Here is a 14,337-nt window from a genome sequence, read left to right as displayed (position 1 = left end):
GGGAGGAAGAGCTCTTCGAGTTGAGATGTGTCTAGCCAAATGGTGGATGCTGAGCAGACAACTTGTCCTCAGATGTGGTGGAAATCTGGTTCCTCTGCGGCACTCGGCGTAGTTTGCCAGATTGCCCAATCGGCGGCCACCTTGTCCAAATGCCCGCTTCAAGGCGCCATTCACTGCACCATCCATGCTCTTTCTTCCATCGCCACACGCTCTTTGGGAATTGATGAGAGTGGTTCTCGTTAAATGAGGTGTTGTGTTTTTACATTCCTTGCGGCAACTAACTGCAAGCTATAGACTAATGACGGAGTCCTGAATTACACTGTATCCTTAACACCATGCTGTACGCTTCAAATGACAAACCAGCTCCTCCCAAGAGCATCCTGCGACTCAGACTTTTCGGGTAACTGTCCAACCTGACTGATACACCGCTTCTTTACACACTCCGAGCACCCAGGTCGTAAGTTACTTTGCCTTCGTGAGCCGGTGGTAGGACCGCAGGTTTTGTGATAAAACCAGCCACGATGAATATCGTGACAATGACGGCCTCCATCAGAACTCCCAAGATGCCGTGAACAAGGATGGCGGACCACTCCAAGCTCCAAGAGCTGAACCATTTGGGATTGTTGGCGAAGACGCACAGAAGAGAGAAGGCCATGCGGACGGCCATAAAGGGCAGAGCCAAGGCAACCGCGAATAGAAGGCCGCGTTCGCCAGGCTGGACATGACCGATCTTCAAGAAACAATGTCCTGTGATGAGGAAATCGGCGACCAGAACAACCAAGAACAGACACACCGCGGCTTTTAGTTCGGTGAAGCCCTCCGAGACATTAGATTGGCTGTCGCTGAAAAGATTCGTGCTCGCGACGACGCTGAGGATGAGACCAACAAGACTGGGGAGGTGAAGGAGCTGAAATACCCGATGGGGCAGACCGTGTGGTGCCATGCTGTCCTCAACACGATCTAGGAGAGCCAACGCTGTGGAGAGAATTGCTGACAGGCCAAAGCTGGTCATGACATCGTACGTGATGGTCAAGCCGCTGGATGGATGCTTGACATCGATAAGAGAGGTGATTGCGCCGATCAGTCGGAATAGACAGATCATGACGAGAAATCTCCAGCCGAGTCGTTTGTGATGGCCATGCTTGTAGACGATATAGGCCGAAGCTATCAGAGCTGGGGTGAAGTAGATGAGTTCGAGGATATCCAGTATCTCGAATGCTGAGACGCCCATGGTGAGAGATGTGACTTGTAGGATTTCTTCGTAGTAATGGTGCTCAGTAGTTTAGTGACCAGTGTAAATTGGGATGTCCAGCTGGTTGTGAGGATGTGTGATGATGTGCCTTATAGCCTTGCCGTTTGACGCAGATGGTGCTGAGGGCATGGAACAACATTGCTATATATCCTCGATAGGGACACGAGGCTATTGATCATTCTTTTTGTGACGCCTTGAAGAAGAGGCTTGGGTTCGTCAATGCGAGGGCAGGAGGTGACCAGTTGGGGGTTTCTGCCTTGTCGAGGGGGCTGTGCAACCAATGTGAGCGTTGTAGCGATAATGGACTGAAACGGTTAGCTATGCGAGGCGAGATAATAAGCCACTAAGCCAATGGCCTTTCTCCTGACCATGGACTTCGTATTTGTACCTAACGAGTAACTACTCCCGACTGCAGTCCCAGGAGAAAAACTTTGGCCCTCGTTATAGAAACCAGCCAACCTAGTTGTAAACTTTCTCATGTCCATGCGTGCAATGTTCTCCAGATTTCATCTGGAAATTATCCTAAATACTCACACCAAGGTGGTTTCTTCCATCTTCTCGGCCTCCGTCATGACTGACCCGAACTGTCCACCAAGACTTCGATGCATGCAACTCCAATAAGCCAAAAACAGCCATGTTCTTCGGGTGTCAGGTCACTTCCCTGGAAGCTGGTGCGGCGCGGCCTGGCATGATCCATTGGCGACGTCCACACTCGATTTCCAGGCCATAGCACGAACGGTGTCCATCCTCTAGTGAAACGTCATGCCAAAACATGATGGAGGACGAGCAAAACTAATCTCGTCGTCCTCGAGACGATGAAACTTCAAAGGGTACAATTCCACCTTGCGGCGAACCTCTCCATGTCGACGATATCTGGGGTATGATATACAGTAGAATCCCTGTCAATCCGCATCCTTGACTACCACCAGTGCATGAATAGATCTCTTTATGCAGGGAATCTGCGGCATAGGACTGCGGCAGCAACGCCATCCATGCATCTCTGTGACTTCTGTAGAGCGGACTTGAATGTTCGGAGAGCAGACTGTCCAAGAGTGACACTGTGATCAGTCCGACCCCAGGGTTCGTCCTCGTAGGAAGCAGCAGATTCCAGCAGAAAAATGCGAACCTCTATTTCTCCCGCATCCCCCTCGGAGTATAGGCTGCGCTGCATTAACGACGGGGGCATCAATGCGAGAGTCGAAACATCAGTGACACTACGCGCGTCATAAAGTCAAAGCAGAAGGCCACCTGGGCGTGCCTTGGACCGCAACGACGCATTCTGTACAGTGATGGGGGGTTTGGGTACTGTGGTACTACCTCAGCCCCCAGGTCTCCTGCAGCGTGCGAAGTGCTTCCCCAAATTACTCGAGAGACAGGCTGTGTACCCGGTACTCGGTAGTCTGTGCCTGCCAAGGTCGAGAACAGTCTAGGCGCTCTCTTGGAGTATTCGTAGGCGAGGACAAGAGCGTGAAACGAGTTTATTAGCCTGAGCGACCTGAGCGACCTGAGCGACTCGCCCAAGGTTTGGGGCTAGACGGCTGGGACTGCACAAGTGACGATGGCCTGCGGGGTACAACCACAACCGCAAGTAGTAGGGCGTTTGGGCGTCTGCTTTGTCTGGGCAGATACTAAATATAGGCGAGTTGCAGGTGGGTTTCCAATGCGTCACGAGCACTGAGAAGGAGTTCGATATTTCTCAGACCTTGATGGAGATCCACCATGCACTCGCTCCCCACCAAGTACCACATCCTGGATGTATGATGTACGTATGTAGGAATGTACAACAACAGGGGAGAACAGCTTTGGGCCTCTAGTTTGCCTGGTCCTTAACTCCTTTTAAACCAGGGGGGAGACAGTCCAGGCGAACTAAGAATGTATGGTAGATAGCGAGAGACGTACGAATTTCACCGTACGAGGTACGAGAGATGCCTGGTGACATGTGATAGCTACGATCTGAACATCTCAGCTACTCCTCACTCCTCCATGACCTCACATGGACAAATATTGCTCGATGCTATTATAACTGACTCTTTCATAGGATCGCTCTGAGACACCATCCCAAGTTCATCGCAGGAACAGAGATGGTAATCATCGAGCAAGCATCACACAAGCAGCAGTCTTAGACAACAGGCTCTTGATCATTATAGCTTGGTGAAACCCCAGCGTCCCTCAGCATGTCGTCGAAACCCAACACTGTTGTCCTCGGAACTGCTCTTGGGATAACATCTTCGGCCATATTCTTCGGCGCTAATCTTAGCATCTCATTTTTGACCGTCCCGGTTCTGCTGTTACCATCCCCCAAACCAGCCTTGCCAGTCCCAGCAAACTCTGAAAATACAAACTCTCCAACATCCAGCTCTTCCCAGAGACCAGCGACAAAGTTTGGACACCTCGCCCGGCAGTGGCAGGAAGCTTATAACGTTGGAAAGAAAGCAGGCCCATTCTTCGCCCTGCTTGCCAGTGGATGTTGGCTATACGCGGCAAAGCACCTGCCATCAGAAGCTAGGCTCCAGCGGCAACTACTCTGGGCTGCAAGCGGTCTCTCGATAGCTATTGTGCCCTTCACATTTGGGGTGATGAAACGGACAAACGACGAGCTAAATCGCCGAGCGGATGCAGCAACAAGAGATGAAGAGGATGACTCCAAAGCACACGCGCAGCAAGGGACAGTCGAAAGCTATCAGACTCACGATCTCATCCAGTGGTGGGCGCAATTGAGCTTTTTGTAAGTGGCAAACACAGGTGGAAGGATACCTTCGCTGACGACATATTGTCCAGGAGATCCTTGTTACATGTTGGGGCTATCGCCTGTGCAACGACAGCTTCAACTCTGTAAAGGCCCTTTCAACCTCGCCTTGTGACCCTACAAAAGCGATAACATCTTGCGGAAAAATATTGCTTGAGCGACTGGAAGGCTAGTAGTGCTTTACGAAGGAGACGTCTTCTTTCCTCGGTTCTTCCAATGTCAATGTTAGCGAGTTTTATCTAGCGGAGCAGGCACAGAAACGCTGGTTTGTGTCAGAAGGCGTCAATACAGTATTGGTCGGGCTCGGAATGTTATGTGATAGTTGGTGCCTAAAGTACTTGTAAATGCAGAGCAACGTGTTGCGCAATTGCCCCTCATAGCAAACACGCCAAGATAAGCTGTGAAATTCTTGGCATATTTTCACCACACAACTTTTTCGGTGCCAAGTGCTGCGAACTTCCAGGATTTTGACGACGATACCAAACGACAACCTCTCCACCAATTCATAGCGACCACCTTTCCTCAATCCATAATTGTGATTGCTGAGACGCCCGTCTCGACGTTTGCAATCATGGGTGGCGTTACCGTTCGAGATGTCGATGTGAGTGCGACCCGAATAACTTGCTCGCAAGGAAGTCCAATTCGTTGTTGTGGGAAAGAGACGCAGTTCTCACTACGACCTTGCGCTTTTGAACGTGGGGTTTCAGTGAAAGAAGTATGGACTGACGATGCGGGTGACGCAGGCACAAAAATTCATCGAGGCATATGCAGCATTTTTGAAGCGACAAGGGAAACTCCGAGTGCCAGGTACGGCTCTGCTCCAGCTCTTTACAACCTACTCTCCCGGAACTGGATTGGGTGCTTGGAAAGACGAATCATCACGCTGCAAAATATTTTATGGAGGAAGATACTGATAATTCATGCTTTACAGGTTGGGTTGACACCGTCAAGACCTCACACTCAAACGAACTGCCTCCCCAATCCGCCGACTGGTTCTACGTCAGAGCTGCCTCAGTTGCCCGACACGTCTACCTAAGAAAGTCCGTTGGTGTTGGCCGTCTCCGAAAAGTCCACGGCAGCACGAAGAATCGCGGTTCTCGCCCCTCACACCACGTCAACGCATCTGGCGCTGTCGACCGCAAAGTGATGCAAGCTCTCGAGGAGTTGGGCATTTTGGAGAAGATTGACGATGACGAAGAAGGTGGCAGCGGAAAGGGCGGACGAAGAATAACACAAGCCGGTGCACGAGATCTGGATCGAATTGCCCAGACTGCTGTGGAAGGCGATGAGGAGGAAGAGGACTAAAAGTTTGCAGACGGGATTGGGAATCACTAAAAGAACCCCAAGTCACCTTTTACTCGCGAAGATGGCAGTCCCCCTCACTGCGAGGGTGGTCGCATGACCAGACTCATCCCGGAGCCTCGGATGGTGTGAAACTCAGTGATCGGACTGACTGATCATCGAGCTGGCCTGTCTAGTTGTGAATGTTCTACAACATGGCTCAGAACAACCGATAAGGGCCGAATGAATTTATTTCAGAGTTGCATCCACTGTCTTCAGGTTTCCCAGCTTCGCTTCTCCATGGTTACTCGTACTTGCGCAAGGGGTTCGGACCAAGATGCTTCATGTCCAGCCTGTGACTGCCGGCTATGAGGCTCATGACAGCGACACTAGTACCACTATACGTTGTCCCAATCCCCGCCTACTATGTCTAATCCGTTGACCCGAAACCGACACTCAATACTGTGAATTCATCGAAGGGTCTGATTCCGTCTGTCACTGTTAGTGTCAGCCTTGTCGGCAAACTGCGGGCTAATCGCACAGCCCTTCCTGACTTGGCAAAGGGGGCTAAATCCACCTTCTAGAAACTGGATTTGGGGGCTTCAATCTACCCAATCCACCATTATTCTCAAGCACGCCTTCCTATATGGCTCAGCCCAGAGCTTGTCGTTCGCCCTCGAAGCCAATCACCTCGTGACACCGAGACAGATGTCCACTCGATATTATCTTGGGAGCTGGGCAGACACCTGCTTTCCCACCTTGACTTCTAGTACTCGCTACATAGCCTTTCAAGGCGTCTGTTGTACTGACAGACAAGACGGCACGAAGCTCCCTTCGTCAGGCTGATTGGCGAATTTGCTCGCAGCTGTGCACCTGACAACCACAGGCAGCGGCGCAGCTCCACCTTGACTGAGAATACTCGAACAGTCGGCCCGCGCACTTTGTATAGTGTTCTTGCTATGGCATGGCGCGCATGGTTAGGCAGCACGGCTATCATGAGGATACCACCAATGCCTCCACCAAGAGCCTCTCTCCTCCCACCAGGCATACTTGGGACTCATCTCAAGCCGTGCCAGCCGAGGAACAGTTCACCTTGGGTGTTGAGTCATGTTTTAAGCCTTCGTTTGACCGTTGCCATGGGCAGGTTGTGCGTTTGTCTCCCAAGCCCTGGTGTGCCATTTCCCCCAAAATAGCAAACCTCATACTCATTTCTATGTCACGACCCAAGTGGGACGATGCAGCTTTCCATTCATAGTATTCAATGACTTTTGTTTCCCTGAGCTCTTTGATTTTCTCCCTTCTAACCTGCTACATCGTCTATCTGTACGTCTCAATGTCACAAAAGTTCGCCGAAGCCTCCAGCAATGAGGAGCGTCTCCCAGACGAGACTTGGGAGGCTTTTAAGGATGTCGACTTCAATAGACGACCCGGCAACGACTGGACAGTACAAAATATACCACCGGAGCTACAGGGAGTTGAAGACGACTCGAACTTGCCTGAAAAGCTCAAACAAATTCTTGCTTGGTCATTGTCCCCTGACCTCCCTCCACCGCCACCAAGCAATGACAGGCAAACTGTTCAACGGACGGAAGGGTTTAATGTTCGAGACTCTGTCCATGTACAAGACGATTACAATCCTCGTCAGACGATTGCAGACTCGAATGGTCGCTCTGTGGCGTCTGAGGGATTTGACAACGACGACACATCTGAATCTCGAAGCACCCAGTCTGAGCGCCGTTCTGAGAGAGGTCGACTGAGAGCACGATACCTTGGAGGCGGAGTTCTTGGGTCTACGCTGGGCCTTATCACTACCCTCAAGGGCAAAGCGGACAGGGAGTCATTGCAGGCTTCTGCCAGTGCAAAGACGCTGTCAAAGTCTGCGACTCAGGTTGAATGCACAAGTTGCTTTGAAGAGGCTTCCGAGCACGAGACGAGGAAACTTCCTTGCAACCACTCATATTGCAAGTCCTGCTTGACGACCCTGATCACAACCGCCCTCCAAAACGAATCTAGCTTTCCGCCGAAATGTTGCTTGACAGAGATTCCATTGCAGACGGTTTTGTTGTCACTCGACGCTAAACACAGGGAGTTATACAAAGAGAAGGCTGCTGAATATGCTATTGCACCTCAAGAAAGATGGTATTGCCCGAACACAAAATGCTTGAAATGGATCCCACCCTCAAAGCTACAACGCATCCGCATATTGAACATGAGATGTCCCCATTGTGCAACCAAGATTTGCAGTATATGTCGCGGCTTGGCTCATCGAGATTCTGCAGATTGTCCTCAAGACTTTGGTCTCGAGGCCACAATGGTGCTAGCTGAACTGCAAGGCTGGCGACGTTGTTTCAAGTGCCGCACCATGGTCGAGGTAAAGTTGTATTTATTTGAGTTATAGAATCGGGCTAACGATTACCAGCGCTCGCAAGGTTGCCGACACATGACCTGCAAATGTGGTGCGCAGTTCTGTTACTCTTGCGGCGCAAAGTGGCGGAGTTGCGCTTGCACCGAGGCGGACGACAACAACCGTCAAGAAGAGTTGAGACGCCTTAGAGATGAAAGGGCCGAGATAGCGGATGCCGAAGCTGCGGAGATTAATCGAATAATCGCTCAAGTCGAGGAGGTGGAGCGACTTCAGGCCGAGGAACGTCGAAGAGAAGAACAGAGACAACAAGAAGAGTGGCGCAGAGAAGAGGCTGAACTTGCGAGGCTCGAGGAGCAGCGCCTGCAAGAGGAAGCAGATAGGCGAGCTGAAGAAAAACGAATGGCCCAAGAGCTGCGACGGATTCTCAAACTCTCGGTCGAGGAAACATGTGATAAAATCCAGTCTGCATGGAACGGTACTCTGCAAACACAGAAGAAGACCCTGGACAACAGACACTTGAACGCCGAACAACAATATATACTTCTCCGTGATGAGGCACGGGCGCGACAACAGGAAGAGAATAACGAGATATTAGCAAAGATGGAATCCAATATTGCGAAGAGGACCACCGGCGTCAAGGAAAGACATGATATGGAGGTGAGAACCTTTGACACTGAGCAGCAAGAGCTGGAAGACGACATGTTCTTGGAAATTAAGCTGCACCTCCGTGGAAAGCAGGACAAGGAAGCACGAGAACGGCGTCTTCAGGAACGATTCCAGAGGCAGCGCGAAGAGAAACAACAAGAAATGCTCTCGAACCATCAATCCGAACTAGACGCCCTGCAAATGAATGCTACAATGGAACTCCAAGGCCTGACACTGTCTAACGAGAGCAAGCTGGCCAGACTTGAGCACAAGTCCCGAGTGGATTTCGAGCTTTTGCTGGTAAGTGTCGCAGCAGATCGCGCATGGTTTGGCTTCCTCGCAGAGAGACGTCAAAACATGGTAGACGAAAATCGGCGGTTGATGCTCGAAGCCCTGAATGCTGATCAGGAGCCGGTTGGCTTGACCGAGGAAACGGCCGCAACGGTTGGGCCTCATCTGATAAACGTGCACCGCAAAGCATGTGGGATCGACTCGTCGCCTCGCCTTGACAGTGCACCTCCTCAGGAGAGCAGACAGGAGCCGTGGAAAGAGGTGCTGTCACCGTCGCCGGCAAGCAGTGCATCACCAGCACGCTCTCTGTTCGAGCTTGCAGCGACGTCCCAGCAATTGTTGAACAGTCTAGATGTATCAGCTACCACTCCAGAGCCGAACGACGAGAAACCACACCTCACAGCCAACACCGCCTTTGCGTGGATGACTGGTGACAACGCCCCGGAAAGCGCTCACAGTGCCACCGCGCCGCGCTCTCCGCCATCTCGGAGTCATGGACTCTACCGCCAACCTCGTACACATGCTGCACCCACGAGATTTGCGGCGACCAGCGACCTTGTCCCGATGGCAATGTCCGGTGCGCTGCACCAAAGAGCAACTTCGGCACCACCTAGTGACCATGCTGAAGTTCCGGCTTCAATTCCTACCCCTCTACAGGCTGGGAGACGGCGATTACAAGCACATTCAGAGGGTTGGGACGCACCAGAGCACTACGTGAACACTCGACCACCGACACCGCCAGTGCCCAAAGTGCCGGCTATCTACCTCGACCAACAGTCCAGTACCCGGACGGGGATGGGGGAGAGTTCATCCACGAGCACGATGCAGCAGCCGAGAGTACTGGGTGGGTTAGTCCCCACCAACACGACGAACAAAGACAGTCGTCACAGCGGCCATCGACGACAGGTATCCTCTTCCTCGTCCTCGACCTCGGCCTCCAGCTCGCTCCTGGCTGCTTCAATGGCAGCGACATCCCGATCGTCGTCGTCCTCCCCTTCTACCCGCGCCACGAGCATCCGCAGCAGCGGCGACAGCCTCTTCCTGCACAGTCTGATCACCTCGACGACCAACGCCGCCACCGCGGCAGGCCGACCGACGACGTCGTCGCTCTCGCCCGTCTCGCCGATATCACCCAGCGGCGAAAATGACCGGGCGACAAAACAGAAACCCAGTACCAGGTCCATCTCGAGTTCCAGACACGGGCCCGGGCCACGGAGGCGGCCGGCGCGATCAGTCTGGTCGATTCTAAGCTGAGCATGACATCGTCAATCCAGCCATGGGAGGGGAACTCGGAGAAAGTTTGTTCAGCAACACATTTGGGCATCGGGGCGATTTGAGATGGTATTAATTTAACTATTTCTGTGCCCAACTCTCTGCAAGTTACAAGTAGAGGGAGTAGTAGTCGGCAAACGAAGGCGAGGACATGAGAGAAGGCGGAAAGGAGAGGGGGACATATCCGAGATGGATAAACCCAGGCTTGCCAGGTACCTATGATACGTATGTAGTATGTGTGCATGTATTTACCATGTATGTACCAGCAGAGTGAGTGAGAGAACCAGGGACTACCACAATTTGCCCAGTGATTCGGTATCACACCCTATCATTTTCATTTCAATTCCCTCGCGTCTAATTGGTTTCTGTGCTAGACCAGAGTAGCCCGTCGCGTTGGGAGGGGAGAAAGGTGGAGGACAGCGCCGCACTCGATCTTCGTTCGACCTTGTCCGGATCCAGCAAAACAACCCTCGCTCTGTTTCTCGGACGGCCTTCTCCGTGGGTAATGAGAGGGGCAGTCGATGGACGGGGAGGGACAAAGTGATAGATAGATTCGCATTGGCGTAAATTCTACGAAGAATGATAAATGGGAAATCGACCCTGGGTCTTATCAGTGAATGACAAGAAACCCCAGAAGCGTGGAGATATAATAAACACCTTCACTCCCAACCCGATTTAGATAGATAGGTTGGTCCCTCGTTCATTTGTTGTGTCTGGTTCTGGCATCCCGCAGAAGCGAGACACTGGAAAGCACGCGCCCTGTGCCACTAGTACTTGTTCTTTGCGGACATCCATCGCACCGGATTCCCCCCGGTTTGAGACCATCTCGTGTCTAAAGGATAACAAGAAAGGCGTCCAAGCAAGGGTGACATTTAGGACAGAGCGTATACGCACCTACCAGACCATGACAACCGTTGACAGCACCAACTTCCTTGCCAATGGCGGGTACCTCCAAAAGGGGCGAGAGAAGAACCTCCGGCCGGTCGACTTAGGGAGGAAGACGTTGAGTTTGGCACCTTCTAGGTATGCAGCTGGAGCTGGAGCCACAGCACCTCCCTGCGCGTGTTGAGTCCGTTTACCTGGGACGATATGAGCACAGCCACATGCTATGATCAGACCGCTGACCGACAACACACCAGATGGTATCGCGACGAGAAGATCTTCCAGCTCGAGCGGCGCGCGTTGTTTTCCACGGTAAGGCTTGCGTGACTTTTAGTACTGGACTCGCGTCGAGACACCACTTGCATTGTGGTCGCCAACCCGGATCAATAACAGATCTAACTTGACCTTAATGTAGCTGTGGCACGTGGCGAGTTTCAAGGCGCGCTTTCAGAAAGCAGGGGATTACCTGACACTCGAGGTATGGCTTTGAGATACCCCATCAGTCGATTGTTCTCCAAGCTGAAGAAAGTTTGGAGATGTTTGGATGGAACTTCTTCCTTATCCGGGACAAAGACGGGAATATCAACGCATTCCACAACATCTGCCGGCATCGAGGCCACCCGGTCACCCAGAAGTCCAGCGGATCCAGCACGGTCCTGGCATGTCGATTTCACGGCTGGTCGTATCTCCCCACCGGAGACTTACACAAAGCTCGAGAGTACAGCAATCTTCCAGATTTTGATCCCAAGCAAAATTCGCTTTTCAAGATCCACACCCACGTGACCGCCCAGGGATTCATTTTTGTGAACTTCGATGCAAGGGAGACTCCTGCGGTGAGTTTCGAGGAGCAATTTGGTGACGACTTCGATCCAGCGCCCGCGACAAAGACAGGAAAGGAGATTGGTGACGAGTTTGCGCTCTTTCCCAACGACGGATGGGAGTATGATCATACCTGGAAGAGTTCTGTGGCGGGAACCGAGTTCAACTGGAAAACTTTCGCGGATGGATTCCAGGTTGGTCTCTCTTGCTCCGTGCTGCCCTCCAGTGGACTTCGGTAACATGGTGTCAGGAATGCTACCACTGCCAGACAGGCCATCCAACAACTCTGCCCAAGGACTTTGCACTAGACCAGTATTACCTGCGGCAAGGAATAGGAGCATCTCGGCATTTCCTGCCTCCCAAGAAAGAAGGTTTATCAGAAGCATATATCAGTAAGTCGGTCCTATGATCCCCGGAGGGAAGGACCAGTGACACTGAGGCCATGCCTAACTTATCCTTCTAGCCTGGTTGTTCCCGATCGGTGCGATCATATTTAGTGACAACCTCTTGTTCATTGCTCGCTTTAACGCAACGGGAGCACTTGAGACATCGTATCAAAGTGAAACCTATCGGAGGTCGAGTATGCAGAAACCTAGTGCGGAGTACGACCATTGGATGGAACATGACATTGGATATTGGCGATTCGTCGAGACTGAGGACGTTGAATTGGCCATTAACGCCCAGAAAGGGTTCCAATCCGGGGTTCTGGGGTTAGGCAGACTGCACTCGATTGAAGGTATGTATACCAAGTTTTGACGATCCGTGCCGGAAAATGTATCCAGCAGCTGATGAAGCCCCTCCTTTTGACAACAGAACATGCGGTCAAATGGTATCTTGACAAGGTACGGACTGTGCTAGTGGGACACGCGGAGGCGGAGAAAGCAGAAGGTAAAAATATCGATTTTTCAGTTCCCAAGGCGCAGAGCGAGGCGGCTGAGCAGGACGAACTCTGTAAGTTGGTCGGGCCGGAGTACGAATGGTAGAATGAGGTCGACAGCTTTACTACTCGTAGATGGCGGACTCCGCGGGCTGCAAGATGAGAGTTGACATGCACTGACTGACATGTTGACAATGGAAAAGAATGATTGGTGGGATCACTTGCCTTATCGGAGCTGAGTTTTGTTTTCCACCGACAATTTCTTGCTCACACATGCAGGTTTCGGCGATGTGGATAGTGGGATTATGTCTGTGTGTATGCAAGGCCCGACGCCGCTTTTTTGCTAATGAGAATGGTAATAATGGTCGTGGCGATGACTTGGGGCGGACGTAAGTCGTGCAGTTATGTTCCGCAATAATGTTGGAAGGAAAACTGGCGTGTCCAGAAAAGAAGTTTTCAAGATTCCTGAAGGAATTCTGAAACGGGTGGGAACACTCTGTGATTGTAGATCAAACACGTAAGATGGGGAATTCTGGGACTGCTAATACAAAGCAGATGGGGATTTTGTTGGATGGCTATGTTTGAGGAAGAGGCAAAGCGGGCACGGCGGGACCTTGGGTCCCATCTCTCCCATTGGGGAATGTAATCGTCGGTACCTAGGCACGCAATGAGGGTAGTGTGGGCTGCACCTCGTAGAGTACGGGGTATTCGGCGCAGGCAATCCACAGGACAGTTATTGTATCAAGCTTACTCGTACAAAGTCCCGATTACGGAGTAGCTTATAGGAGGAGACCAAGAGACAAAAAAGAGAGGACACTGTTGTCTCTTCGTTCTCTGAATGTGAATCAACCCTTCGAGACCCGCATTAGGGGTTGGACATTTTGGTTGGTGGGGAAGAGAATCCAATCAGTGACGTCAATACCTCAACAAGAAAAGTTGTACTGTGGTTAAGTCGAGTCGAGTTTGAGTGAAGTGAAAGGATTTACTCTGTACAGATGGGAGAGAGGAAAAAGAGCTTGCGCGTCCTCTGAAGAATGTACTAGGTACCTACCTACTTACCTACCAGATCTACAACCCTACAACGGATGTTGTATCCTGGCTGCATACACTCACAAGCTCTTGACTGGCTCGTCCACGGAATCATCGCATCATCAAATCATCATCAAAGCACTAGATGGCGCCATTGATATCTGTCTTTCTCTACGCTCACATATCAGCCCGCCCGTTGAATGCACGTCGTCTGTCCGGCGCCATTCAGTTGCTGGTTACACATGGGATCTGAGGCTGCAGCTCGGACATCCATTTCAAAAAGCTTAACCTGATCCTGGAGCTAAGCTTGATTCTAGGACCCCCCGGGTCTGGCCGTCCATCGATTGCGATCCTGCGTCGAAACCCCTTAACTTCCTCCTCAAATCCCATCGGACGCGATTTAACTGAGACAGGTCAAAGAGATAGGGTGCATCAATACTGGTGCCAGATACTGAGTATCTCGTCTAGATACGAGTACACAAAGGGATGAAGAGCTGGACAGTGGGAAGCCAGACCCGCCCAATTCGTGGCCCGTAGCCTTGATTGCGTGCAAACGTCCCACCACCCGCGTCTCGGGTTAAAGGCCAATCGTCTCTGTGCCCTGGACACTGTTGTAGGGTGATCCAGCCGCCATGGCTGATTTGAGGGCTTGGATGGTGCTTGAAGGTTGCATGCTAAGACAGATGGAGCCAGCGGGCTCTACCAGGGTCAGAGAGGTAGTTTTTTTAGTCTACATTGCCTCAATGCATCTTCAATTTCCATATCCACTTTGCCCCAGAGTGGCATACGGATTCTCCGTATTGTCTCTTGTCTATCTTGCCTCTGAATTCTCACCTTTGGGGGTCTGTCGTTTCCTCCTTGTCTGCGCTGTGTCCGTT

At 51.7% G+C, this 14,337-nt stretch overlaps 5 protein-coding genes across 5 annotated transcripts; 4 read left to right on the top strand and 1 right to left on the bottom strand.

Annotated features, from left to right (window-relative positions):
- Positions 1 to 433: 433 nt before the first annotated feature.
- Positions 434 to 1,231, bottom strand: Z517_11884 (uncharacterized protein; the record flags this gene model as incomplete). The annotated part of the gene is made up of 1 exon (XM_013423467.1): positions 434 to 1,231. The coding sequence occupies one exon, from the start codon at positions 1,229 to 1,231 to the stop codon at positions 434 to 436; it is 798 nt and encodes a 265-aa protein (XP_013278921.1).
- A 2,195-nt stretch (positions 1,232 to 3,426) lies between these two features.
- On the top strand, positions 3,427 to 3,981 carry Z517_11883 (uncharacterized protein; the record flags this gene model as incomplete). The annotated part of the gene is made up of 1 exon (XM_013423466.1): positions 3,427 to 3,981. The coding sequence occupies one exon, from the start codon at positions 3,427 to 3,429 to the stop codon at positions 3,979 to 3,981; it is 555 nt and encodes a 184-aa protein (XP_013278920.1).
- A 745-nt stretch (positions 3,982 to 4,726) lies between these two features.
- Z517_11882 (40S ribosomal protein S19) lies at positions 4,727 to 5,303 on the top strand (the record flags this gene model as incomplete). Its single annotated transcript, XM_013423465.1, has 2 exons — positions 4,727 to 4,805; positions 4,930 to 5,303. The coding sequence occupies 2 exons, from the start codon at positions 4,727 to 4,729 to the stop codon at positions 5,301 to 5,303; spliced, it is 453 nt and encodes a 150-aa protein (XP_013278919.1).
- Positions 5,304 to 6,612: 1,309 nt separating this feature from the next.
- Positions 6,613 to 9,834, top strand: Z517_11881 (uncharacterized protein; the record flags this gene model as incomplete). Its single annotated transcript, XM_013423464.1, has 2 exons — positions 6,613 to 7,650; positions 7,699 to 9,834. 2 exons carry the CDS (start codon positions 6,613 to 6,615, stop codon positions 9,832 to 9,834), a joined length of 3,174 nt encoding a protein of 1,057 aa, XP_013278918.1.
- A 922-nt stretch (positions 9,835 to 10,756) lies between these two features.
- On the top strand, positions 10,757 to 12,536 carry Z517_11880 (uncharacterized protein; the record flags this gene model as incomplete). Its single annotated transcript, XM_013423463.1, has 7 exons — positions 10,757 to 10,875; positions 10,992 to 11,046; positions 11,150 to 11,212; positions 11,271 to 11,747; positions 11,804 to 11,945; positions 12,017 to 12,289; positions 12,367 to 12,536. 7 exons carry the CDS (start codon positions 10,757 to 10,759, stop codon positions 12,534 to 12,536), a joined length of 1,299 nt encoding a protein of 432 aa, XP_013278917.1.
- Positions 12,537 to 14,337: the final 1,801 nt, after the last annotated feature.

Source organism: Fonsecaea pedrosoi (assembly GCF_000835455.1).
Source record: "Fonsecaea pedrosoi CBS 271.37 unplaced genomic scaffold supercont1.8, whole genome shotgun sequence".
Classification (NCBI taxonomy): domain Eukaryota; kingdom Fungi; phylum Ascomycota; class Eurotiomycetes; order Chaetothyriales; family Herpotrichiellaceae; genus Fonsecaea; species Fonsecaea pedrosoi.
The sequence above is the reverse complement of the archived record's forward strand: the minus strand, read 5'-3'. Positions and strand labels throughout refer to the sequence as shown.